The sequence below is a fragment of the Coregonus clupeaformis genome, chromosome 17 (genome assembly GCF_020615455.1).
Source record: "Coregonus clupeaformis isolate EN_2021a chromosome 17, ASM2061545v1, whole genome shotgun sequence".
Taxonomy (NCBI): Eukaryota; Metazoa; Chordata; class Actinopteri; order Salmoniformes; family Salmonidae; genus Coregonus; species Coregonus clupeaformis.
In genome coordinates this window covers 22,302,306-22,329,999 of record NC_059208.1, presented here as the reverse complement: position 1 = coordinate 22,329,999, position 27,694 = coordinate 22,302,306, and the positions used below count along the sequence as shown (strand labels likewise).

General features: G+C 46.1%; 1 protein-coding gene across 1 annotated transcript in view; it reads right to left on the bottom strand.

Annotated features, from left to right (window-relative positions):
• Nucleotides 1-27,033, bottom strand: part of LOC121542602 (protein naked cuticle homolog 2) — a 78,972-nt gene extending 51,939 nt beyond the window's left edge. Inside the window, exons 1-3 of the mRNA XM_041852029.2 lie at nucleotides 26,729-27,033; nucleotides 26,578-26,604; nucleotides 26,359-26,450 (exon numbers count right to left, since the gene is read on the bottom strand). Coding sequence (XP_041707963.1) covers nucleotides 26,359-26,450; nucleotides 26,578-26,604; nucleotides 26,729-26,753 — 144 coding nt within the window. The 5' untranslated portion in view covers nucleotides 26,754-27,033. The remainder of the gene's footprint in view (nucleotides 1-26,358; nucleotides 26,451-26,577; nucleotides 26,605-26,728) is intronic.
• Nucleotides 27,034-27,694: the final 661 nt, after the last annotated feature.

Genomic DNA, 27,694 nt, shown 5'->3' with positions numbered 1-27,694 from the left:
GCGGAGAGGAGAGAGGAGAGGAGAGAGGTGAGAGGAGAGAGTTGAGAGGAGAGAGGAGAGACCAGAGAGGAGAGAGGAGAGGAGAGAGAGAGGAGAGAGGAGAGAGGAGAGAGGAGAGAGGAGAGAGGAGAGACCAGAGAGGAGAGAGGAGAGACCAGAGACGAGAGAGGAGAGAGGAAAGAGTAGAGAGCGGAGAGGAGAGACCAGAGAGGAAAGAGCAGAGAGGAGAGACCAGAGAGGAGAGACCTGAGAGGAGAGACCAGAGAGGAGAGAGGAGAGACCAGAGAGGAGAGAGGAGAGACCAGAGAGGAGAGAGGAGGGGAGAGAGGAGAAACCAGAGAGGAGAGAGGAGAGACCAGAGAGGAGAGAGGATGGAACAGAGAGGAGAGAGGAGAGAACAGAGAGGAGAGAGGAAAGAGGAGAGAGCAGAGAGGAGAGGAGAGAGGAGAGACCAGAGAGGAAAGAGCGGAGAGGAGAGAGGAGATGAGAAAGGTGAGAGGAGAGAGGAAAGAGGAGAGAGCGGAGAGGAGAGGAGAGACCAGAGAGGAAAGAGCAGAGAAGAGAGACCAGAGAGGGGAGACCAGAGAGGAGAGAGGAGATACTAGAGAACAGAGAGGAGAGAGGAGTGAACAGAGAGGAGAGAGGAGAGACCAGAGAGGAGAGAGCAGAGAGACCAGAGATGAGAGACCAGAGAGGAGAGAGGAGAGACCAGAGAGGAGAGAGGAGAGAGGAGAGATGAGAGAGGAGAGACCAGAGAGGAGAGGAGAGAGGAGAGAGGAGAGAGGAGAGAGGAGAGAGGTGAGGAGAGAGGAGAGGAGAGAGGAGAGACCAGAGAGGAAAGAGTGGAAAGGAGAGAGGAGAGGAGAGAGGAGAGAGGAGAGAGGAGAGAGGAGAGAGGAGAGACCAGAGAGGAGAGAGGAGAGACCAGAGAGGAGAGAGGAGAGAGGAAAGAGGAGAGAGCGGAGAGGAGAGACCAGAGAGGAGAGACCAGAGAGCAGAGACCAGAGAGGAGAGAGGAGAGAGGAGAGGAGAGAGGAGAAACCAGACAGGAGAGAGGAGAGACCAGAGAGGAGAGAGGATGGAACAGAGTGGAGAGAGAACCGAGAGGAGAGAGGAAAGACGAGAGAGCAGAGAGAAGAGGAGAGACCAGGGAGTAAAGAGCAGAGAGGAGAGACCAGAGAGGAGAGACCAGAGAGGAGAGAGGAGAGACCAGAGAGGAGAGAGGAGATACCAGAGAGGAGAGAGTAGAGAGCAGAGAGAAGAGACCAGAGAGGAGAGAGCAGAGAGGGGAGATGAGAGAGGAGAGAGGAGTGGAGAGAGGATAGACAAGAGAGGAGAGACCAGAAAGGAGAGAGGAGAGAGGAGAGAGTGGAGAGGAGAGGAGAGACCAGAGAGGAAAGAGCAGAGAAGAGAGACCAGAGTGGAGAGACCAGAGTGGAGAGACCAGAGAGGAGAGACCAGAGAGGAGAGAGGAGAGACTAGAGAGCAGAGAGGAGAGAGGAGAGAACAGAGAAGAGAGAGGAGAGACCAGAGAGGAGAGAGCAGAGAGACCAGAGAGGAGAGACCAGAGAGGAGATACTAGAGAGGAGAGAGGAGAGAGGAGAGAGGAGAGAGGAGAGGAGAGGAGAGAGGAGAGAGTTGAGAGACCAGAGAGGAGAGAGGAGAGGAGAGAGGAGAGACCAGAGAGGAGAGAGCAGAGAGGAGAGACCAGAGAGGAGAGACCAGAGAGGAGAGAGGAGAGACCAGATAGGAGAGAGGAGAGAGCAGGGAGGAGAGAGGAGAGACCAGAGAGGAGAGAGCAGAGAGAGCAGAGGAGAGACCAGAGAGGAGAGAGGAGAGACCAGAGAGGAGAGAGGAGAGAGGAGATGAGAGAGGAGAGACCAGAGAGAAGAGAGGAGAGACCAGAGAGGAGAGAGCGGAGAGGAGAGAGGTGAGAGGAGAGAGGAGAGACCAGAGAGGAGAGAGGAGATAGGAAAGAGGGGAGAGACCAGAGAGGAGAGAGGAGAGAGCAGAGAGGAGAGAGCAGAGAGGAGAGAGCAGAGAGGAGAGAGGATAGAGCAGAGAGGAGAGAGGTGAGACCAGAGAGGAGAGAGCAGAGAAGAGAGGAGAGACCAGAGAGGAGAATGTATTGAGTCCAAAGAGGAGAGACCAGAGAGGAGAGATGAGAGACCAGAGAGGAGAGACCAGATACCAAAGAGGAGAGAGAAGAGGAGAGAGAGGAGATGAAAGACCAGAGAGGAGAGAGGATAAACCAGAGAGGAGAGAGGAGAGAGGAGTGGAGGAGAGACCAGAGAGGAGAGAGGAGAGAGGAAAGAGGAGAGGAGAGACCAGAGAGGAAAGAGCAGAGAGGAGAGACCAGAGTGGAGAGAGGGTAGAGACCAGAGAGGAGAGAGGAGAGAGGAGAGATTAGAGAGGAGAGAGGAGAGACCAGAGAGGAGAGAGGAGAGAGACCGGAGAGGAAAGACCAGAGATGGGATGGGAGAGACCAGAGAGGAGAGAGGAGAGACCAGAGAGGAGAGAAGAGAGAGTAGAGGAGAGAGGAGAGACCAGAGAGGAGAGAGCGGAGAGGAGAGAGGAGAGGAGAGAGGTGAGAGGAGAGAGTTGAGAGGAGAGAGGAGAGACCAGAGAGGAGAGAGGAGAAAGGAGAGGAGAGACCAGAGAGGAGAGAGGAGAGACCAGAGAGGAGAGAGGAAAGAGGAGAGAGCGGAGAGTAGAGACCAGAGAGGAAAGAGCAGAGAGGAGAGACCAGAGAGGAGAGACCAGAGAGGAGAGAGGAGAGACCAGAGAGGAGAGAGGAGAGGAGAGAGGAGAAACCAGAGAGGAGAGAGGAGAGCGGAGAGCGGAGGGAACAGAGAGGAGAGAGGACAGAGGAGAGAACAGAGAGGAGAGAGGAGAGAGGAAAGAGGAGAGAGCAGAGAGGAGAGTAGAGACCAGAGAGGAAAGAGCAGAGAGGAGAGACCAGAGAGGAGAGACCAGTGAGGAGAGAGGAGAGAGCAGAGAGGAGAGAGGAGAGACCAGAGAGGAGAGAGCAGAGAGATTAGAGAGGAGAGAGGAGATGAGAGAGGAGAGACCAGAGAGGAGAGAGGAGAGACCAGAGAGGAGAGAACAGAGAGGAGAGAGTAGAGAGGAGAGACCAGAGAGAGGAGAGGAGAGAGGAGAGACCAGAGAGGAGAGAGGAGAGACCAGAGAGGAGAGAGCAGAGACCAGAGACTAGAGAGGAGAGAGCAGAGAGGAGAGAGGAGAGACCAGAGGGGAGAGAGGAGAGAGTAGAGAGGATAAGGCAGACCAGTGTTGGTTAATCCTCCCTGGGTCTAGGCCAGGGGGTGCCCCCAAACAGCCGTAGCCACCGCCATCACCACCTCTGCCATCACCACCACTGCCATCACCACCACCGCCATCACCACCACCGCCATCATCACCACCACCACCACCACAGATTCACCCCTCTGGTCTACAGACAGACAGAGAGTGAAGTCTCTATGGTTGCTAGAGCTGTAGAATGATCACTCAATGACTGGGTTTTGACAGTGAGAGACACAATCCCTAGCTTCACAATTAGTGATTAACCACTTTTAGATGCTAAGTGTGGAAGGAAAACATTGATAGAATCGCCATCTGTCACATATAGAAATGACAACAAACAGATAATGTCAGCAAAATACTCCTAGAATTCCTGGGTAAATAAATTGCGATAAGAGACGTTCAAGTGGCTAATGATGTGAATCTGAGTCTGTGTCTGAAATGGCACCCTATTCCCTATTAGTCCTGGTGTTAAGTAGTAACTATAATATAGGGTACCATTTGGGATGCTGCAGGAGAGATAAAAGCAGTGGAGCTTCACTACACATGTCCAGAGATAAAAGGACTAAACATGAAGGGAGTGAGGGAACTGTCATCTCTCCCTAGTCTGAGATCAGTGGGACTATCATGTTCCAAGCTTTTACACAACATACAGTAGGTATTGCTAACTAACTACCTGCCATCTAACTGACCTTATCATATGGCATTTCTGGTGATGAAAACTCCCCATGGTGCTGCAGTCGTTGTCAGAACATTACACAGAATATTTGGTAGTGTAACACAGTTGGACTCATAACCTCACTCCCCGGCTTGAAATGTGTCCACTCACACTATCCAATCACTGGCCTCTCTTTACAGTTATTGGCTAAGAGATGTTGTCAAGCATATCGTTTCTCAAGCAATTGATCACAGGTATCTAATGCACTTTCACAGTTTATAATTATGTATGAAGGTTTACAAAGCACACCTTAAACAGCTTCTGTAGGATATCACTCACTCTGCATAGACAGTCTGCCAGAGTAACCAGATATTGACCATGGCTGATTACAGGTAAACACACTGGCAGACTGGCAGGAAAACAGTTCATGTCTGCATCTTAAATAGCACCCTATTCCCTTTATAGTGCACTACTTTTGACCAGGGCCTATAGTACTCTGTTCAAAACTAGTGCACTATATAGGGAACAGGGTGCCATTTGGGACACAACCAGGCAGGGCAGCAGGGCTGATGGCACCTTCGTTCCTCCTGCCTGCCTAGCTGTGTCCTGAGTCTTTCTTCCTTCCTTCCCTCCCTCCCTCCCTCCCTCCCTCCCTCCCTCCCTTCCTCCCTCCCTCCAGATGAGTGGTGCTCAGAGGGGGATTTAGCTGAAAGTAGCAAACAGCTTCAAAGGACCTGCTACAGTATAAATATCCCCAGATAAATAAACACTCAATTGCACTGCAGTGTTCTAAATGTATTTTCCATTAAACACAGGTCATACAATAATAATAATAATAATAATAATAATAATAATATGCCATTTAGCAGACGCTTTTATCCAAAGCGACTTACAGTCATGCGTGCATACATTTTTGTGTATGGGTGGTCCCGGGGATCGAACCCACTACCTTGGCGTTACAAGCGCTGTGCTCTACCAGCTGAGCTACAGAGGACCACACACACTCTCTCTAACACACACACACACACACACACTCAAGCACGCATGCACACACAGACACACACACAGCCTCTGACTCTCAGACAACATAGATGTGCAAACACGTGAGCATACCAAAGTAAGGAGTGAAACAACAGCATCACACTTTCAAGTGTCCTCCCTCCCTCCTCTCTGCCTCCTAGGTACTGACGTTAACACTACCTAACAGAGGACTAGGTGTTGATGTTAACACTACCTAACAGAGGACTAGGTGTTGATGTTAACACTACCTAACAAAGGACTAGGTGTTGATGTTAACACTACCTAACAGAGGACTAGGTGTTGATGTTAACACTACCTAACAGAGGACTAGGTGTTGATTTTAACACTACCTAACAGAGGACTAGGTGTTGATGTTAACACTACCTAACAGAGGACTAGGTGTTGATGTTAACAGAACCTAACAGAGGACTAGGTGTTGATGTTAACACTACCTAACAGAGGACTAGGTGTTGAGGTTAACACTACCTAACAGAGGACTAGGTGTTGATGTTAACACTACCTAACAGAGGACTAGGTGTTGATGTTAACACTACCTAACAGAGGACTAGGTGTTGATGTTAACACTACCTAACAGAGGACTAGGTGTTGATGTTAGCACTACCTAACAGAGGACTAGGTGTTGATGTTAGCACTACCTAACAGAGGACTAGGTGTTGATGTTAACACTACCTAACAGAGGACTAGATGTTGACATTAACACTACCTAACAGAGGACTAGGTGTTGATGTTAACACTACCTAACAGAGGACTAGGTGTTGATGTTAACAGAACCTAACAGAGGACTAGGTGTTGATGTTAACACTACCTAACAGAGGACTAGGTGTTGAGGTTAACACTACCTAACAGAGGACTAGGTGTTGATGTTAACACTACCTAACAGAGGATTAGGTGTTGATGTTAACACTACCTAACAGAGGACTAGGTGTTGATGTTAACACTACCTAACAGAGGACTAGGTGTTGATGTTAGCACCACCTAACAGAGGACTAGGTGTTGATGTTAACACTACCTAACAGAGGACTAGGTGTTGATGTTAACACTACGTAACAGAGGACTAGGTGTTGATGTTAACACTACCTAACAGAGGACTAGGTGTTTATGTTAACCCTACCTAACAGAGGACTAGGTGTTGACATTAACACTACCTAACAGAGGACTAGGTGTTGAGGTTAACACTACCTAACAGAGGACTAGGTGTTGATGTTAACACTATCTAACAGAGGACTAGGTGTTGATGTTAACACTACCTAACAGAGGGCTAGGTGTTGACGTTAACACTACCTAACAGAGGACTAGGTGTTGAGGTTAACACTACCTAACAGAGGACTAGGTGTTGATGTTAACACTATCTAACAGAGGACTAGGTGTTGATGTTAACACTACCTAACAGAGGACTAGGTGTTGATGTTAACACTACCTAACAGAGGACTAGGTGTTGACGTTAACACTACCTAACAGAGGACTAGGTGTTGAGGTTAACACTACCTAACAGAGGACTAGGTGTTTATGATAACACTACCTAACAGAGGACTGTGTGTTGATGTTAGCACTACCTAACAGAGGACTAGGTGTTGATGTTAGCACTACCTAACAGAGGACTAGGTGTTGACTTTGGACATATGGCTATAGAACAAATATAGAAAAACCTCCCAGAGGACCTGTCTGGTCTTCATGTTTAGTTGGTTATTAAAAGTCTACATAAGAGGAAGAAGGAATAGAATGCGTTCCAAATGGCACCCCTATGAGCCCTGGTCAAAAGTAGTGCACTAAATGGGGAATAGGGTGCCATTTGGGATTCACCCATAGTGTAGTACTCCTGGTTCCTGGTTTGAAACAATACTTGAAAGAGGAGGATGAGCCTTTCCATTCTTCCACTTCCCTTTCCCCTCAACCTTACAAACCCCCTGAAATATCTCCCCTGACAAAACACCCTGACCTTCCTCTACCTCCCAAAACCCCTGAAATATCTCCCCTGACAAAACACCCTGACCTTCCTCTACCTCCCCAAAATCCTGAAATATCTCCCCTGACAAAACACCCTGACCTTCCTCTACCTCCCAAAACCCCTGAAATATCTCCCCTGACAAAACACCCTTGCCAATGTTCCCTCAAAATAAATTAAGACACTGAGCAAATTTCAGGTCTGCTGAGCGCAAAATTCAACGTTGTGAAAATTCTGTGCAACTTCTGGCGCGTTTACTGTGAACAAGTGGGCTACTGTGGCTATTTGATCCTAATGTAGGCCTACCAGAGTGGCCTACCATAAACAACAATGGAGAAAATGCATCCCATAACATTTTAACATGGAAATAGCTGTTATATCATTCAGCCTACAGTAGCAGCCAATTTGGGGTGTTCAATGTAGGCCTACATTTGGAATAAAACATGCAGGGCTTGACATTAACCTGTTTATCCACTTGTCCTGACTCTTGTCCTGACTGAAAATGTGTTGTTTGATGCAAGAAACCACTTTACAAAATATAATGCATTATTATTCCCAAACCATTATTATAGAGAATCAGACAAATTATGCTACCCTCTGCCTATTGGCTACTTAGCTTATTCAAGCCTGTCTCAAAATACACTGCCCCTTTAAGACAGAAAAAAAGGTCTTTACACTGACTGGCTTTTCAAAGATGGCTAGAAATGCACACGTTTTGTGCTCTTGTAGGAAGCAACCACTCCCCCATTGCTGAATAGAAATGAGCTATAACTGGGCTAATAACTCACAAAGAATATGAGAGTACTGTCCATATGTAGCTTGTCTTTGGTCACAGGTCCAGGAATGGTTGAAGAATTGGAGCTAACTCTGCAGATAGCTCTACTGGGTGATTTGAACAGTCATAGTTAATCGATCAATAATATAATAATACTTTTCGCAAAAATGTTTATCTTTAATTTACAATCTGTAGAAACTATGAGAATAGAAAGGTTCAGAACTTTTGTGAAACATCACAGCACAGTTGAAAAATATATGTAAAAAAATGGATGGTGTTAACAGATAGATGGGAGGGGTTGAGTGGAGCTGAAGGGTGGGATTAAAAACAAACAAAAGATAACTATTGTAAAATAGATTGTGTCCATAAAATGTATATAGTATGTATAAGTTGGAAGTAGAAGCCTAAGTGTTGTTGTCCATTAGTGTACTCCAATTAGGGGAGGGGTGGTAGGGTTAGGGGAAAATAATAAAGGAAAATATATTTTAAAAGATATGTACATATCGGAAAGTATTCAGACTCCTTCACTTTTTCCACATTTTGTTACGTTACAGCCTTATTCTAAAATGGATTAAATATTATTTTTTTCTCAGCAATCTACACACAATACCCCATAATGACAAAGCGAAAACAGGTTTTTAGAAAATTTTGCAAATGTATACAAATAGAAAACATAACTTTCTTATTTACATAAGTACTCAGACCATTTGCTATGAGACTCGAAATTGAGCTCAGGTGCATCCTGTTTCCATTGATCATCCTTGAGATGTTTCTACAACTTGATTGGAGTCCACCTGTGGTAAATTCAATTGATTGGACATGATTTGGAAAGGCACACACCTGTCTATATATGAGGTCGAAGGAATTGTCCGTAGAGCTCCGAGACAGGATTGTGTCAAGGCACAGATCTAGGGTAGGGTACCAAAACATTTCTGCAGCACTGAAGGTCCCCAAGAACACAGTGGCCTCCATCATTCTAAAATGGAAGAAGTTTAGAACCACCAAGACTCTTCCTAGAGCTGGCCGCCCGGCCAAACTGAGCAATCGAGGGAGAAGGGCCTTGGTCAGGGAGGTGATTAAGAACCCGATGGTCACTCTGACAGAGCTCTAGAGTTCCTCTGTGGAGATGGGAGAACCTTCTAGAAGGACAACCATCTCTGCAGCACTCCACCAATCAGGCCTTTATGGTAGAGTGGCCAGACTGAAGCCACTCCTCAGTAAAAGGCACATGACAGCCCGCTTGGAGTTTGCCAAAAGGCACCTAAAGCTTCTCAGACCATGAGAAACAAGATTCTCTGGTCTGATAAATACCAAGATTGAACTCTTTGGCCCGAATGCCAAGCGTAACATCTGGAGGAAACCTGGCACCATCCCTACGGTGAAGCATGGTGGTGGCAGCATCATGCTATGGGGATGTTTTTCAGTGGCAGGGACTGGGAGACTAGTAAGGATTGAGGCAAAGATGAATGGAGCAAAGTACAGAGAGATCCTTGATGAAAACCTGCTCCAGAGCAGGCGAGGTCAGTACAGGTGCATCAAAGCTGGGACCGAGAGACTGAAAAACAGCTTCTATCTCAAGGCCATCAGCCTGTTAAATAGCCATCACTAGGCGGCTTCCACCCGGTTACGCAACCCTGCACCTTAGAGGCTGCTGCCCTATATACATAGATTTGAAATCACTGGCCACTTTAATAATGGAACACTAGTCACTTTAATAATGTTTACATATTTTTGCTTTACTCATCTCATTTGTATATACTGTATTCTATTCTGCTGTATTTTAGTCTATGCCACTCCGACATTGCTCGTCCTAATATTTATTTATATATTTCTTAATTCCATTCTTTTACTTTTAGATTTGTGTGTATTGTGTGTATTATGAATTGTTAGATATAACTGCACTGTTGGAGCTAGAAACACAAGCGTTTCGCTACACCCACAATAACATCTGCTAAACATGTGTATGTGACCAATAAAATGTGATTTGATTTGATGAATGGCACAGATCTATGATATGGCAATGGTCTATTTGCATATAGGCCTACTGCAGCTCTGGTTGGTTATGTCGCACCGGTCTGTGTAGAGTACGGGCTGAGTCGTGCCTGTCAATGCAATAGAATCCTACTCCAATGTTCTCTGCCTACGAGACAATCTCTTGCATAGTTAGTTTAGCATACTAAGTCTTGCATAGTTTGTTTTGTTTCGGTATGTTGCATTGAAAGTGGCTAATATTGTGTTGATTCGATCACAATTCCCACAGTAGAGGGAAACGTTGATAGTGTTAACTAAAGGGGAAAACTAGAAAGTTGAGTGAAGTTCAATCTCGTGCTTCTCTGCGCGGGCTGATATTTCTTCTGCGCGGCAGTCCCGGGGAGCTGCGCGTCGCACGCAGCTTAGAGGGAACATTGACCCTGACTTTACTCTACCTCCCTAAACCCCTCAAATATCTCCCCTGACAAAACACTGTGACCCTCCTCCTTACTCTACCTCCCTAAACCCCTCAAATATCTCCCCTGACAAAACACTGTGACCCTCCTCCTTACTCTACCTCCCTAAACCCCTCAAATATCTCCCCTGACAAAACACTGTGACCCTCCTCCTTACTCTACCTCCCTAAACCCCTCAAATATCTCCCCTGACAAAACACTGTGACCCTCCTCCTTACTCTACCTCCCTAAACCCCTCAAATATCTCCCCTGACAAAACACTGTGACCCTCCTCCTTACTCTACCTCCCTAAACCCCTCAAATATCTCCCCTGACAAAACAATATGACCCTCCTCTCCTCTCCTCTCCTCTCCTCTCCTCTCCTCTCCTCTCCTCTCCTCTCCTCTCCTCTCCTCTCCTCTCCTCTCCTCTCCTCTCCTCTCCTCTCCTCTCCTCTCCTCTCCTCTCCTCCCTTTCCCACCACAGTCTCCCTGCTCCAGGGTTGCATCCCAAATGGCACCCTATTCCCTACATAGTGCAATACTTTTGACTGGAGACCTGGTAGGGAATATATAGGGCACTATATAGGGAATAGGGTGCTATTTGGGACACATCCAGGGACTTTGCTGTACAGACCAGTACCAGATGTCAGCCTGGCTGAACGGGGCCGTGCTGAAAGACCCTGCTGTTCTGGACGCCACCCACATGCTTCTCATTCAGAGATGAAGGCTCACAGCTTGCCTTCTTGTGGAGCCAATTTACACCAAAAAGAAAGCGAGGGGGGAGGTTAGGGGGTGAACAGGCCTTCTGGATGGTAGCGGGGTGAACAGGCCGTGGCTCGGGTGGTTGATGTCCTTGATGATCTTTTTGGCCTTCCTGTGACATTGGGTGCTGTAGGTGTCCGGGAGGGCAGGCAGTGTGCCCCCGGTGATGCGTTGGGCAGACCGCACCACCCTCTGGAGAGCCCTGCGTTTGCGGGTGGTGCAGTTGCCGTACCAGGCGGTGATACAGCCCGACAGGATGCTCTCAATTGAGCATCTGTAAAAGTTTGGGGCCAAGCCACATTTCTTCAGCATCCTGAGGTTGAAGAGGCGCTGGTTGAAGAGCCGCTTCAAGTCCCTTCAAAAAGAAGGTTACATAGGCTATATATGAAGCCAGTGAGAACACCTTTTCTCATCCAAATCCTCTCTACCATGTCTCTCTCTCTGATATCACATCAAAGAAACACGTTTCATTTTCTCATAGCAGGACAGGGGACAATCTAAAGCAGGGTGATGAATGCTATACTGAGGATGGAGAATATATTTTTCATGCTAGGATGATATAGTCCTGTAACATACCTGAAGTGCTGTAAGTCACTCAGGATAAGAGCGTCTGCTAAATGACAAAATGTACATTTTCTCAGATCACTACAGTAGGACTATATGTACATGTTCTCAGATCACTACAGTAGGACTATATGTACATGTTCTCAGATCACTACAGTAGGACTATATGTACATGTTCTCAGATCACTACAGTAGGACTATATGTACATGTTCTCAGATCACTACAGTAGGACTATATGTACATGTTCTCAGATCACTACAGTAGGACTATAGTTACATGTTCTCAGATCACTACAGTAGGACTATATTTACATGTTCTCAGATCACTAGAGTAGGACTATATGTACATGTTCTCAGATCACTACAGTAGGACTATATGTACAGTACATGTTCTCAGATCACTACAGTAGGACTATATGTACATGTTCTCAGATCACTACAGTAGGACTATATGTATAGTACATGTTCTCAGATCACTACAGTAGGACTATATGTACAGGACATGTTCTCAGATCACTACAGTAGGACTATATGTATATGTTGTCAGGTACTGAACAGTGTGTTAATAAGTGTAGGTATTGCAGAGACCAACTGAGTGCTCAGTGTGCTATAACAGTAGAAAAAAAGATGTCAGTTGATGGCGACAGCTTTTAAATTACCCAGATATCCTTGCCACATGTCCAAACCAAATACTGCTAACTCAAAATTAACATTTCGAGTATAAGATGGATGCAAATGCCTGAAGGCAAGAGCGTCCAAACAAAACATCCCTTTCTTGAGCATGAACGGTCAAAAAACAGATTTTCATTTACTAAAGGGAAAGGCTTCTTCTGAGGCTGCATCTCAGTCTTAATAAGAACCACCTGTGTGACACTTTGGCTAGTTTCTCTGACACAGATTCAGCCTAGTCCTGAATTCTAGGACTAGGCGTAATCCACAGGAGGTTGGTGGCACCTTAATTGGGGAGGACGGACTTGTGGTATTGGCTGGAGCAAAATCTGTGGAATGGTATCAAATACATCAAACACATGGTTTCCAGGTGTATGATGCCATTCCATTGGCTCCGTTCTAGCCATTATTATGAGCCGTCCTCCTCTCAGCAGCCTCCACTGGCGTAATCTGTGTCTGGGTAACTACCCCATAGAATGTTATAAAGAGGGCACATGATTCCATCCTGCCCTGCCTTTCGAAAGTTTTTGAAAGCCAAGTTAATAAACAGATCACCGACCATTTCGAATCCCACCGTACCTTCTCCGCTATGCAATCCGGTTTCCGAGCTGGTCATGGGGGCACTTCAGCCACGCTCAAGGTCCTAAACGATATTATAACCGCGATCGATAATAGACAGTACTGTGCAGCCGTCTTCGTCAACCTGGCCAAGGCTTTCGACTCTGTCAACCACCGCATTCTTATTGGCAGACTAAATAGCCTTGGTTCTCAAATGACTGCCTCGCCTGGTTCACCAACTACTTCTCAGATAGAGTTCAATGTGTCAAATCGGAGGGCCTGTTGTCTGGACCTATGGCAGTCTCTATGGGGGTGCCACAGGGTTCAATTCTTGGGCCGACTCTTTTCTCCGTGTATATCAATGATGTCGCTCTTGCTGCTGGTGACTCTCAGATCCACCTCTACGCAGACGACACCATTTTGTATACATCTGGCCCTTCATTGGACACTGTGTTAACAAACCTCCAAACAAGCTTCAATGCCATACAACACTCCTTCAGTAGCCTCCAACTGCTCTTAAACACTAGTAAAACTAAATGCATGCTCTTCAATCGAACGCTGCTGGCACCCGCCCACCCGACTAGAATCCCTACTCTCGACGGGTCTGACCTAGAGTATGTGGACAACTACAAATACCTAGGTGTCTGGTTAGACTGTAAACTCTCCTTCCAGACTCACATTAAGAATCTCCAATCCAAAGTTAAATCTAGAATCGGTTTCCTATTTCGCAACAAAGCCTCCTTCACTCATGCTGCCAAACATGCCCTCGTAAAACTGACTATCCTACCGATCCTTGACTTCGGCGATGTCATTTACAAAATAGCCTCCAACACTCTACTCAGCAAATTGGATGTAGTCTATCACAGTGCCATTCGTTTTGTCTCCAAAGCCCCATATACTACCCACCACTGTGACCTGTACGCTCTTGTTGGCTGGTCCACACTACATATTCGTCGCCAAACCCACTGGCTCCAGGCCATCTATAAATCACTGCTAGGCAAATCCCCGCCTTATCTTAGCTCATTGGTCACCATAGCAACACCCACCCGTAGTATGCGCTCCAGCAGGTATATCTCACTGGTCATCCCCAAAGCCAACACCTCCTTTGGCCGCCATTCCTTCCAGTTCTCTGCTGCCAATGACTGGAACAAATTGCAAAAATCTCTGAAGCTGGAGACACTTATCTCCCTCACTAACTTTAAGCATCAGTTGTCAGAGCACCTTACCGATCACTGCACCTGTACACAGCCCATCTGAAATTAGCCCGCCCAACTACCTCATCCCTATATTGTTATTTATTTTGCTCATTTGCACCCCAGTATCTCTATTTGCACATCTATCATTCCAGTGTTAATACTAATTGTAACTATTTTGCACTATAGCCTATTTATTGCCTTACCTCCATAACTTACTACATTTGCACACACTATATATATTTTCTGTTGTGTTATTGACTGTACGTTTTGTTTACCCCATATGTAACTCTGTGTTGTTGTTGTTTTTATCGCACTGCTTTGCTTTATCTTGGCCAGGTCGCAGTTTTAAATGAGAACTTGTTCTCAACTGGCTTACCTGGTTAAAAAAAGATGAAATAAAAAATAAAAAAAATAAAAAAATGATTGAAGCCAAAAAGGAAACAACAAAGCAGTATTTATACCTGACCAGGTAACCTGCAAATAAAAACAGACTTGTACCACATACAGATTTTTTGCAAACCAACGAAAAAATAAATCAAAGTTAACCCATAGACTTATTCCTAATTCAATTACAAAGAACAAACCACACTCTCGATCCTGCACTGTATCCTATCCTGTGATTACAGTACATCTTCACATCTTCAATGAGAGTATAAAAGTATATCTAAGCTATCTATGATCTTTTTCCCATATTGGCACATCCTGAATACTGAAAGTAATCCCTAACTGCCTCATCCCCAAAGTGAGATATTGTTTGCATCCCATATGGCACCCTATTCCCTGTATAGTGCACTACTTTTGACCAGAGCCCTATGAAAATCAATGGGCCCTTGTCAAAAGTAGTGCACTATCAAGGGAATAGGGTGTCATTTGGAATTTTGCCATTCTCCACCTTTCAAGTTGAGTAATAATGGTCTTTGTACGCTGCTTCAAAGTGTTGACACACTGCCTCTTAAAGCTGCAATATGTAACTTTTTGGCCGACCCGACCAAATTCACATAGAAATGTGTGTTATAGATCTGTCATTCTCATTGAAAGCAAGCCTAAGAAGTGCTAGATCTGTTCTATGTGTGCTATTTCTATGCTTCCCGTTCTTAACTTTCGTTTGTGCGTCCTTTACTTCGGTTTAGATTTTGGTTTAGATGGTACAATGATTCTCTACACTATACCTGCTTGTTTTGTCACATGAACAGAAATCAGGCGAACAATTAGAATTTTAGCAACTAGGAAATGGCGGAGCGATTTCTGCATAGTGCATCTTTCTTATGTTTTGTTTTTTTCTCCCCAATTTCATGATATCCAATTGGTAGTTACATTCTTGTCCCATCGCTGCAACGTCCCTACGGACTCGGGAGAGGCGAAGGTCGAGAGCCATGCGTCCTCTGAAACATGACCCTGCCAATGTGTCGGAGGAAACACTATCCAGCTGGCGATCGTTGTCAGCTTGCAGGTGCCCGGCCCGCCACAAGGAGTCACTAGAGCACGATGGGACAAGGAAATCCCAGCCGGCCAAACCCTCCCCTAACCCGGACGACGCTGGGCCAATTGTGCATAGTGCATCTTTAATGGGGTTAGAGCTTAGTGTTGACACGCTGCCTCTTAATGGGGTTAGAGCTCTGGGAATCTGGCACAAAGACCATGTTGAAAAGATGAATAGGTATGTTGTTATTTTGGTATCCGACCATGTCCCTAAGAAGTAGTCCAAAGGTGTGTGTGTGTCTTAGCGTGCTTGCGTGCATGCTTCTGTGCGTGTGTGTGTGTGTGTGTGTGTGTGTGTTGACACTGTTGATGTTTCCAGGGGTGAATAAGGTACAGTGAACCTTCACAGAGCTCTCTGTCCCACCGCCTGGTGAATGTACAGAGACCTAGCTGGATAACTACAGGGTTGGTGAATGTACAGAAACCAAGCTGGATAACTACAGGGTTGGTGAATGTACAGAAACCAAGCTGGATAACTACAGGGTTGGTGAATGTAAAGAGACCTAGCTAGATAACTACAGGGTTGGTGAATGTACAGAGACCTAGCTAGATAACTACAGGGCTGGTGAATGTACAGAGACCTAGCTAGATAACTACAGGGTTGGTGAATGTACAGAGACCTAGCTAGATAACTACAGGGTTGGTGAATGTACAGATACCTAGCTAGATAACTACAGGGTTGGTGAATGTACAGAGACCTAGCTGGATAACTACAGGGTTCCATAGGGCTCTGGTCAAAAGTAGTGTACTATGAAGGTACTAGTGTGCCATTTGGGACACAGCCAAAAGAGTGTGGGGAGGGTAACTTTGAAGGGGAGTCTACTGTACTCACTCACTGCTCTTAGTTTGGCTCTCAAATGTACCGGTCACTTTGATCTGGCCTCTAGTGCTATTTCCCCAGTATGCGAGGTGCCTAGACAGGTATGACTTGTCTTGAACACCTGCAACGAAGCGTCAAGCTCTTGTCTGCCTGCGTAGGGCCAAGTCATCATGCTGCATCACAATCCTCTTTCTTCCCCTCCACTGAAGCCTGGGGAGGAGAGGACAATTATGTTTCTAGGGCTGAGAGCCATCTAAAACCCTCCCTGACCTGTAGCCTGCTACACAATCAACACTTAGACATGTGTGTTTATGTTGCCATCGTAAACCCTAATGAATAGCTTGTTTACTATTTAGGACACATTACAAGTCATTAATTTATTATATTTAACCACCAGGAGTATTATTAAAGATACTAGTTTCTGTTTTTGAATCTGAATACCTGTGTCTTGTGAATACAGTTTGTACTTACCAAGTCAATATGATTGTAGTACTGGTTTAGCCAAGTACTACGTATAATATGTTGGGTGAAGTGCTCTGTAGTTATGTTATGTTTGATGAACAAATTGAAAATGATCTATAGCAATCAGAATCTTAGTTGTGCATGTTTCTTACAATGGCTACAGTGGTGGTGGTCAAACGTTAATATAAAATAATCAGGCCAAAATGGTCAATGATAGCACATTGAACAACCGGGAGGATAATCTTAGGGATTCAATAGAGTTGTAATCTCTCGTGGCAGACGTGGAAAGACTACACACATAATCAAGCATCTGAACAAATTACGCCAGATTTTAGTTCTGAGTTAACCAAGATTAATAAAGGCATGGTTGGATAAACACTGAACCATCCTCTCTTCTAATCACTTATTCTACCCATCCACTGATTCAACAGAAGCATGGCCAGATATCAATTTTGATCATATAGTTCTCACTCAGACTGGATTGACCAGGTTGATGAGTTGTTATTATTATGGGGGACAGACAAACAGACAGACAGACAGACAGAGGGACAGACAGAGGGAGCGACACAGGGAGAGACAGACAGGGGGACAGTGGGACAGAGGGACAGCGGGACAGACAGACAAGGGGACAGACAGACAGACAGACATATACAGTGGGGGAAAAAAGTATTTAGTCAGCCACCAATTGTGCAAGTTCTCCCACTTAAAAAGATGAGAGAGGCCTGTAATTTTCATCATAGGTACACGTCAACTATGACAGACAAATTGAGAGAAAAAAATCCAGAAAATCACATTGTAGGATTTTTAATGAATTTATTTGCAATTTATGGTGGAAAATAAGTATTTGGTCACCTACAAACAAGCAAGATTTCTGGCTCTCACAGACCTGTAACTTCTTCTTTAAGAGGCTCCTCTGTCCTCCACTCGTTACCTGTATTAATGGCACCTGTTTGAACTTGTTATCAGTATAAAAGACACCTGTCCACAACCTCAAACAGTCACACTCCAAACTCCACTATGGCCAAGACCAAAGAGCTGTCAAAGGACACCTGAAACAAAATTGTAGACCTGCACCAGGCTGGGAAGACTGAATCTGCAATAGGTAAGCAGCTTGGTTTGAAGAAATCAACTGTGGGAGCAATTATTAGGAAATGGAAGACATACAAGACCACTGATAATCTCCCTCGATCTGGGGCTCCACGCAAGATCTCACCCCATGGGGTCAAAATGATCACAAGAACGGTGAGCAAAAATCCCAGAACCACACGGGGGGACCTAGTGAATGACCTGCAGAGAGCTGGGACCAAAGTAACAAAGCCTACCATCAGTAACACACTATGCCGCCAGGGGCTCAAATCCTGCAGTGCCAGACGTGTCCCCCTGCTTGTCCAGGCCCGTCTGAAGTTTGCTAGAGTGCATTTGGATAATCCAGAAGAGGATTGGGAGAATGTCATATGGTCAGATGAAACCAAAATATAGCTTTTTGGTAAAAACTCAACTCGTCGTGTTTGGAGGACAAAGAATGCTGAGTTGCATCCAAAGAACACCATACCTACTGTGAAGCATGGGGGTGGAAACATCATGCTTTGGGGCTGTTTTTCTGCAAAGGGACCAGGACGACTGATCCGTGTAAAGGAAAGAATGAATGGGGCCATGTAACATGAGATTTTGAGTGAAAACCTCCTTCCATCAGCAAGGGCATTGAAGATGAAACGTGGCTGGGTCTTTCAGCATGACAATGATCCCAAACACACCGCCCGGGCAACGAAGGAGTGGCTTCATAAGAAGCATTTCAAGGTCCTGGAGTGGCCTAGCCAGTCTCCAGATCTCAACCCCATAGAAAATCTTTGGAGGGAGTTGAAAGTCTGTGATGCCCAGCGACAGCCCCAAAACATCACTGCTCTAGAGGAGATCTGCATGGAGGTATGGGACAAAATACCAGCAACAGTGTGTGAAAACCTTGTGAAGACTTACAGAAAACGTTTGACCTGTGTCATTGCCAACAAAGGGTATATAACAAAGTATTGTGAAACTTTTGTTATTGACCAAATACTTATTTTCCACCATAATTAGCAAATAAATTCATTAAAAATCCTACAATGTAATTTTCTGGATTTTTTTCCTCATTTTGTCTGTCATAGTTGACGTTTACCTATGATGAAAATTACAGGCCTCTCTCATCTTTTTAAGTGGGAGAACTTGCACAATTGGTGGCTGACTAAATACTTTTTTCCCCCACTGTAAAAGGCTTATGGTTCCAGAATGGGTTTGTAGAAGCTAGCAGGCTAGCCAAATGCTTGTTGTTTGGCTCTCCCCTTCACCTCTCCCCTCCCCATTGTCAGAGACTAGGAGGCTAGGAGGCTAGAGGGGAGTGGGATTCCTTAGCTGTCTGGCCTCAACTTCAAAGAGCTGAGCAGAGTTATAAAAGGGTTCTGATATCACTGTAGCCAGGGAGCCCTCACCCCTCTACCCCTCTCTTTCTCAATCCCTCTACTCCCTCTCTCCTGGGGGATGGAGGGAGAGGGGCTCTGAGAGGAGAGGGAGTAGGACGGAATGTTGCCCAACCTTCAAGACCTCTGACTGTATTTTGTTGTTTTGTCACGACTTACAGTACAACTAAAAACAAAACCACACAGCATCACCCAATAATGTGAGAGGAATCATTGTGTAACTCCGGCTAGAACGTTCAAAAACTAATGGAAACAATGTGTGGGCTCCAACCTTCCATTGTGATTATTTTCCCTGTACTCTACCAACACATCCTACAGCCTAGTGAAAGGCTGGGTATTAATTTTACAGCCTAGTGAAAGGCTGGGTATTAATCTTACAGCCTAGTGAAAGGTTGGGTATTAATCCTACAGCCTAGTGAAAGGTTGGGTATTAATCTTACAGCCTAGTGAAAGGTTGGGTATTAATCTTACAGCCTAGTGAAAGGTTGGGTATTAATCTTATAGCCTAGTGAAAGGCTGGGTATTAATCATACAGAGCCTAGTGAAAAGTTGGGTATTAATCCTACAGCCTAGTGAAAGGTTGGGTATTAATCCTACAGCCTAGTGAAAGGTTGGGTATTAATCCTACAGCCTAGTGAAAGGTTGGGTATTAATCTTACAGCCTAGTGAAAGGCTGGGTATTAATCTTACAGCCTAGTGAAAGGCTGGGTATTAATCCTACAGCCTAGTGAAAGGCTGGGTATTAATCCTACAGCCTAGTGAAAGGCTGGGTATTAATCTTACAGCCTAGTGAAAGGTTGGGTATTAATCCTACAGCCTAGTGAAAGGTTGGGTATTAATCTTACAGCCTAGTGAAAGGCTGGGTATTAATCTTACAGCCTAGTGAAAGGCTGGGTATTAATCCTACAGCCTAGTGAAAGGCTGGGTATTAATCCTACAGCCTAGTGAAAGGCTGGGTATTAATCTTACAGCCTAGTGAAAGGTTGGGTATTAATCTTACAGCCTAGTGAAAGGTTGGGTATTAATCCTACAGCCTAGTGAAAGGCTGGGTATTAATCCTACAGCCTAGTGAAAGGCTGGGTAATGAGATCTATGGTTCTATGTCCAGGATAACCAAGCTATGCCATAACTATGCAATAACCCAATTGCATTGAATCACTCTACACCAAATTCATCCACTCCCTACACAGAGCAAATTCAAAGTCAACAGGAATGTCACGCTCTGGCTCCGGGACTTTGTATGTTGAGCCAGGGTGTGTTCGTTTTGTTGTGTTTTGGTTGGTTGTCTTTGGGTGTGTTGTATTTGGTTGTTCAAATGACTCCCAATCGGAGGTAACGAGTGTCAGCTGTCGGCTCGTTATCTCTGATTGGGAGCCATATTTAAACTGTGTGTTTTCACCTTGTGGTTGTGGGTTTTTGTTCCATGTTCTGTCAGTGTCACAGAGGACTTCACGTATCGTCATTTGTTTTGTTGTTTCGTGGTTGCTTTAATTTAATAAAGTCAACATGTTCGCTCAACACGCTGCGCCTTGGTCCGCTTCCTTAGACGATCGTGACAGAAAAACCCACCACAAAAGGACCAAGCAGCGTATACAGGAACACCCGCAGGAGAGAACGCTGGTGGATGTCCTCCTCGGCTGGGGACATATTACGCAGGAGGAGGCCGTCCGGTACCGGAGGGCGATGAAGGGGGAGAACCTGGCAGGAGAGGAGCAACGGCGTCAGCAGGGCCATCGTCGGATGGACGAGAGGCAACCCCAAAAAGTTTTTTGGGGGGGGCACATGGCTTGGGCGGCTGGGCAGCAGGAGGCTGCCACAGGGAGACGTGGAGAGAAGGCTACCGGATTACGGGAGCCATTGGCGAGTAGAGGGAGGGAAGTTGTTGTGGCACGGCGTGAGAGACTGATGTGTGTTACCAGTCCGGTCCGGCCCGTTCCTGATCCCCGTTTAAAGCCAGTGGTGTGTGTTCCCAGTACGGTCCGGCCTGTTCCTGCTCTACGCATCAAGTCTACGGTGTGCGTCGACAGCCCTGCCCGGCCTGTCCCTGCTCCACGCACCAAGCCTACGGGGTGCGTCGCCAGCCCTGTCCGGCCTGTTCCTGCTCCACGCACCATGTCTACGGTGTGCGTCGCCAGCCCTGCCCGGCCTGTTCCTGCTCCACGCGCCAAACCTACGGTGTGCGTCGCCAGCCCAGCCCGGCCTGTTCCTGCTCTACGCACCAAGTCTACGGTGTGCGTCGACAGCCCTGCCCGGCCTGTTCCTGCTCTACGCATCAAGTCTACGGTGTGCGTCGACAGCCCTGCCCGGCCTGTTCCTGCTCTACGCATCAAGTCTACGGTGTGCGTCGACAGCCCTGCCCGGCCTGTTCCTGCTCTACGCACCAAGTCTACGGTGTGCGTCGACAGCCCTGCCCGGCCTGTTCCTGCTCTACGCACCAAGTCTACGGTGTGCGTCGACAGCCCTGCCCGGCCTGTTCCTGCTCCTCGCACCAAACCTACGGTGCGCGTCGCCAGCCCGGTCCGGCCTGTTCCTGCCACCCGCACCAAGTCTACGGTGCGCGTCGCCAGCCCGACCCGGCCTGTTCCTGCCACTCGCACCAAGCCAAGGGTGCGAGTCGTCAGCCTGGTCCAGCCCGTTCCTGCTACTCGCACCAAGCCAGGGGTGCGAGTCGTCGGCCTGGTCCAGCCCGTTCCTGCTACTCGCACCAAGCCAAGGGTGCGAGTCGTCAGCCTGGTTCAGCTCGTCCCTGCTACTCGCACCAAGCCAAGGGTGCGAGCCGTCAGCCTGATCCAGCCCATTCCTGCTACTCGCACCAAGCCAGGGATGCGAGTCGTCAGCCTGGTGAGGCCCGTTCCGGCTCCACGCATCAAGCCTAGGGTGCGTATCGTCAGCCAGGTCCGGTCCGTTTCTGCCTCACGCGCCAAGCCAGGGGTACGCGTCGTCAGTCCAGATCCTACCAGCTGGGTCGGATCGGACCGGGGGCGCTACGGGGGGATTGAGGAAGGGTGGTGGTCAAGCCCGGAGCCGGAGCCGCCTCCGAGGAGCAACACCCACCCAGCCCTCCCCTGTTTGGGGTTTTTGAGGCGCGGTCGCAGTCCGCGCCTTTAGGGGGGGGTACTGTCACGCTCTGGCTCCGGGACTTTGTATGTTGAGCCAGGGTGTGTTCGTTTTGTTGTGTTTTGGTTGGTTGTCTTTGGGTGTGTTGTATTTGGTTGTTCAAATGACTCCCAATCGGAGGTAACGAGTGTCAGCTGTCGGCTCGTTATCTCTGATTGGGAGCCATATTTAAACTGTGTGTTTTCACCTTGTGGTTGTGGGTTTTTGTTCCATGTTCTGTCAGTGTCACAGAGGACTTCACGTATCGTCATTTGTTTTGTTGTTTCGTGGTTGCTTTAATTTAATAAAGTCAACATGTTCGCTCAACACGCTGCGCCTTGGTCCGCTTCCTTAGACGATCGTGACAAGGAAACACAAGTATTGGCTAGATGAGATTAAAACCGATATTTACCATGTTCTATGAGTGTGACTGATCCTCTAACATACCCTGCAAAATAGTGACGCAAAATAAATCTTGGCCGGACGGGATACTTTAGTTGAATGGAGAGTGGACAAAAAGAATACCTACGTGAGAATGCTGTTCATTGACAGCTTAGCATTCAACACCATAGTGCCCTCGAAGCTCATCACTAAGCTAAGGACCTTGGGACTGAACACCTCCCTCTGCAACTGGATCCTGGATTTCCTGATGGGCTGCCCCGATGTGGTGAGGGTAGGCAACAACACATCCGCCACACTGACCCACAACACAGGGGCCCCTCAGGGGTGCATGCTTAGTCCCCTCCTGTACTCCCTGTTCACCCACGACTGCGTGGGCTCACATGACTCCAACACCATCAAGTTTGCAGATGACACAACAGTGGTAGGCCTGATCACCGACAGCAATGAGACAGCCTATGGGGAGGAGAGAGACCTGGCAGTGTGGTGCCAGGACAACAACCTCTCCCTCAATGTGAGCAAGATAAAGGAGCTGATTGTGGACTACAGGAAAAGGAGGGCAGAGCACACCCCCATTCACATTGACGGGGCTGTAGTTGAATGGGTCGAGAGTTTCAAGTTCCTCGGTGTCCACAGCACCAATAAACTATCATGGTCCAAACACACCAAGACAGTTGTGAAGAGGGCACGACAACACCTCTGAAAAAATTTAGCATAGGCCCTCAGATCCTCAAAAAGTTATACACCTGCAACATCGAGAGCATCTTGACTGGCTGCATCACCGCTTGGTATGGCCACTGCTGGCTGCATCACCGCTTGGTATGGCCACTGCTGGCTGCATCACCGCTTGGTATGGCCACTGCTGGCTGCATCACCGCTTGGTATGGCCACTGCTGGCTGCATCACCGCTTGGTATGGCCACTGCTTGCCATACCAAAACTGCTTTTTTTCAAAGCCTCCAGCCACCCAAGCCACAGACTGTTCTCTCTGCTACCAAGCGGTACCAATACAACAAGTCTGGAACCAACAGGATCCGGAACAGCTTCTACCCCCAAGCCATAAGTTTCTAAACAAGACCGCTAAATAGCTAATCAAATGGCTACCCAGACTGACCAATTTTTGGGTCACTCTCTACACTGACTCTATGCACACACACTGGACTCTACCCACACACTCACACCCCACTGATTCAGAGGGATCGGGTTAAATGCGGAAGACACATTTGGGTTGAATGCATTCAGCTGTGCAGCTGACTAGGTATACCCCTTTCCTTTCCTTTCCTTTTCCCCATATTCCCACACACGCATACTGACGCCACACACACATTCACACACACACACACACACACACACTTTCACACGCTGCTGCTAGTCACTTTACCCCTACGTACAGTACATAGCTACCTCAATTATCTCATACACCTGCACATCAACTCAGTACTGGTACTCCCTGTATATAGCCATGTTATTTCCTACTTCCGCTACGCCACTCGGGAGGCCCCACTATCACTGTCTTTATATTTTATTTTATTTTTTATCTTTAACTCTGCATTGTTGGAAAAGGATCCGTAAGTAAGAATTTCACTATTAGTCTGTTGTCTACGAAGCATGTGACAAATAAAATTAGATTTGATTTGAGTGGGACCAACCCACCTCCTAAAGCCTAATAACATCCCAGCCTGAGCTGTTTGGTGGTATGTGTGTGTGTGTGTGTGTGTGTGTGTGTGTGTGTGTGTGTGTGTGTGTGTGTGTGGTGGTGGTTTTCACCCTTAGGGGGGAGTGTGTGCTGGAATTCCTGTGAAGTGGAGGAAAATTGTCTTTTAATTTGCCATGAGTGGGCGGTAATAACCCTCTGATACGATCCATCTCCTGCAGTATTACAGACATGACAGCCTTATAGCCACCCACCTTAACGGGACCCACGTCACTACCTCTGAGTGAACCAACTGCTCATAATTTCTGTCTGAATGGCTCAGTCCCAAATGGCACCCTATTCCCTTATAGTGCACTACTTTTGACCAGGGCACTGGTCTGAAGGCTCTGTGCCCGTCGCACCCCTAAACATGACATGCTAATTGAAGTGATGTAATGTTATGTCATGGAGACAGAGAGAGAGGGGGCTGCCCGCTGGGAGCTAAACCTGACTATAATAGGAGCCATTGAGAATAAGACACAGACAAACCTACCCAGAGGGCTTAAAGCGGCAATCAGCAGTTGAAACAATAACAAAGCGTACTCCCCGCCACGGTTTCGCTAAAAAGCTGAGGGATGGGGTTGGAGAAATTTAACCACTCTCAAATTCATAGACAGAGCTATGGATGCAAGGACTGACCATCCCTTTTATTGAAACTATAGTTTTAACCATGTTTTGAGGCTATACACGGTTTGTTTACATTTACTTTGTTGACAAACATTGGAGTTTATATTTTGGGTTCTGATGGGGTACGATAGTTGAACTAAGCTCATGACGCATTTAGAACTTATATTCTTCAAGAATCAATGGGTACATATCATTCATTTATAAATCAAAAAATGGATGTAGCAACTGCAGATTGCCCCTTTAAGGCTGTTATAACCTCTTCAATATGCAGTCCAGTCAGGCTGTTATAACCTCTTCAATATGCAGTCCAGTCAGGCTGTTATAACCTCTTCAATATGCAGCCCAGGCAGGCTGTTATAACCTCTTCAATATGCAGCCCAGTCAGGCTGTTATAACCTCTTCAATATGCAGCCCAGTCAGGCTGTTATAACCTCTCCAACATGCAGCCCAGCCAGGATGTTATAACCTCTTCAATATGCAGCCCAGTCAGGCTGTTATAACCTCTCCAACATGCAGCCCAGCCAGGATGTTATAACCTGTCTAATATGCAGCCCAGCCAGGATGTTATAACCTGTCTAATATGCAGCCCAGCCAGGATGTTATAACCTGTCTAATATGCAGCTCAGTCAGGCGTTTACCTCCCCGACAACAATCTGCAACTTCACACACATCAACATGTCTTTGCAAAGGCCTTTGAACGCTTACTTAATGACTGTAGATCACAATTAGTGTTTTCCTGTTAGTGTGTGGTAGAGAGCATTTAATCTGCAGGTAGAGGGAAAGGGATTATACAACACTGCACTTCTGACAACCTTGAACTGCCAGACAGACTGAGACCACACCCCAGTCAGCGTCCTTTTCTAAATTAAGTAGTGCAAGATTTCCCCTTCAGTTACCAACTCTTTCTATATGCCATGCTTTACAAAACTGTACACGTTTCTGGGAGGGAAAAACTGATGCGCAAACATCAACAAAATAAATGCTAGAAAACAACCTCAAAATTGTGGATACAAATCTTAATTTGAACATTAAATCTTTCATATGAATAAGTTGCATTTTAAGGAAGGGCTAGTCCCCAAACGATGTTTGAATCATGAAGGAGTTAATTGATTTGTCCTCTTGGGGCAGCATTAGAGGAACTTGTAATCATAATTGATCCCAACTGTAGACCATCTATGGACCATCTAATTTGGGCAATTTGAAACTACAAACTTCTCAAGGTTGACCATAGCCCAATTTTACAACAACCCGTGTTAAGAGTAATGTATTTAAATTATCATAGAATTTTATCAAATTATTATTTTTAGCATTATTTTCAGTATCCAAATAATTATCATCATTAGCCAAATTCTTATTACTTTTTTGTATCATTTTATCCAAGAAAGCACATTGAAAAATATATTTTTTAACGGTGTAAAATACAAGTGTTTCGTTTCTTACCTGATTGTTCTTCAGTTTGTGATCCGAGGCGCAGTACCTCCCGCATTCTTCCATCCCTCTTCGGAGGAACGCGTTCACAACAAAACTGTCTCCTAGAAATCGGGGGGAAATTATAATTAATATCAATGATACCAACTGTGTCTAGATAATAAGATAATGTAACGTTTAAAACAAGGTTTAATGCCTTATTTCTAAATGCTGATAGAGGTTTATTCTCACCTTCAGGGTTCTCTCTGCGTTTACCCACTTTAGATCCCAGCACACATGGAAATACAAACGAGAAATTCGTTACAATGTGTACAAAATATTCATCAATCATCAATCAGTATGGAATATTCAAATACAAATGTTTATAAGAGATATATCTTACCATGTTTGGACTGAAGTTTCCCCATTTTTAAGTCCCCTTTTCCTTGATTACTGTCCAGTTCTTTACCAATCCGTCATGGATAACCCAGTCTATTGGTCAACATTGTCACATTGTGTCCACGTTTTTGCAAGAAAATAGTAAATCTAACTTTCTCCAAGCGCATTCAAAATTACCAAGATACACACGTTTTCTTTTGCTGTACAGAAACAACGCTCTTTCTCTCAAAACATATCCCGAGAGAGGAGAGGTTGTAGTAGACTTGCTCTTTAGCGTCAGACAAGCCAACTGACTGAATGGAATAATGTGTGTCTGTCTGGCGGTAGCGTAGCGCAGAGCAGGAGGCGCTCAACTCAATCTGAGTAGTTGGCCTGGCTATAGGCTATACATCCTCAAAGTCTCGGCTAAATGCCGTCCCCTGTTGGACTGAATTCAAATAGGTATTAACTTTTGCTGGTGATTTTGTTCCAGCATAACAATATACAGTATATTTAGATTTATGGCCATGTTCGTGTCCATACTGTTGAATCAGCATATCTTGTTATATGAGGTGAGTTCTTGTAACTTGACAATTTCCTAGTATAAAAAATATACTGATAACCAACTTTCCCCTATTCATTTGGGAGTACAATGTACAAAGAGAGTTTGGTGTCTGTCAGAATGTAATGTTAGCCTATATCCTCAACATTTGTATTATCAACAGCGCTTAACTTGGGCAGAAGCTCAGCGGAGATGAATACCGGCACCTGTTTCAGTCCAAGTCAAGCAGTGACTATCAAAGGTTACGTCCCAAATGGCACCCTAGAATTCTCTAGCCTGGAAATCCCCGATGTTGAATTTCATTGAATTCTATCCCCGATGTTGAATTTCATTGAATTCTACATCGGCCATAAATGAGCGTTTGGATCAGGAAAGTGTCCTCTCACAACCTCTACAAGCCAGAATGTTGAATTAAATGATATTTTTACG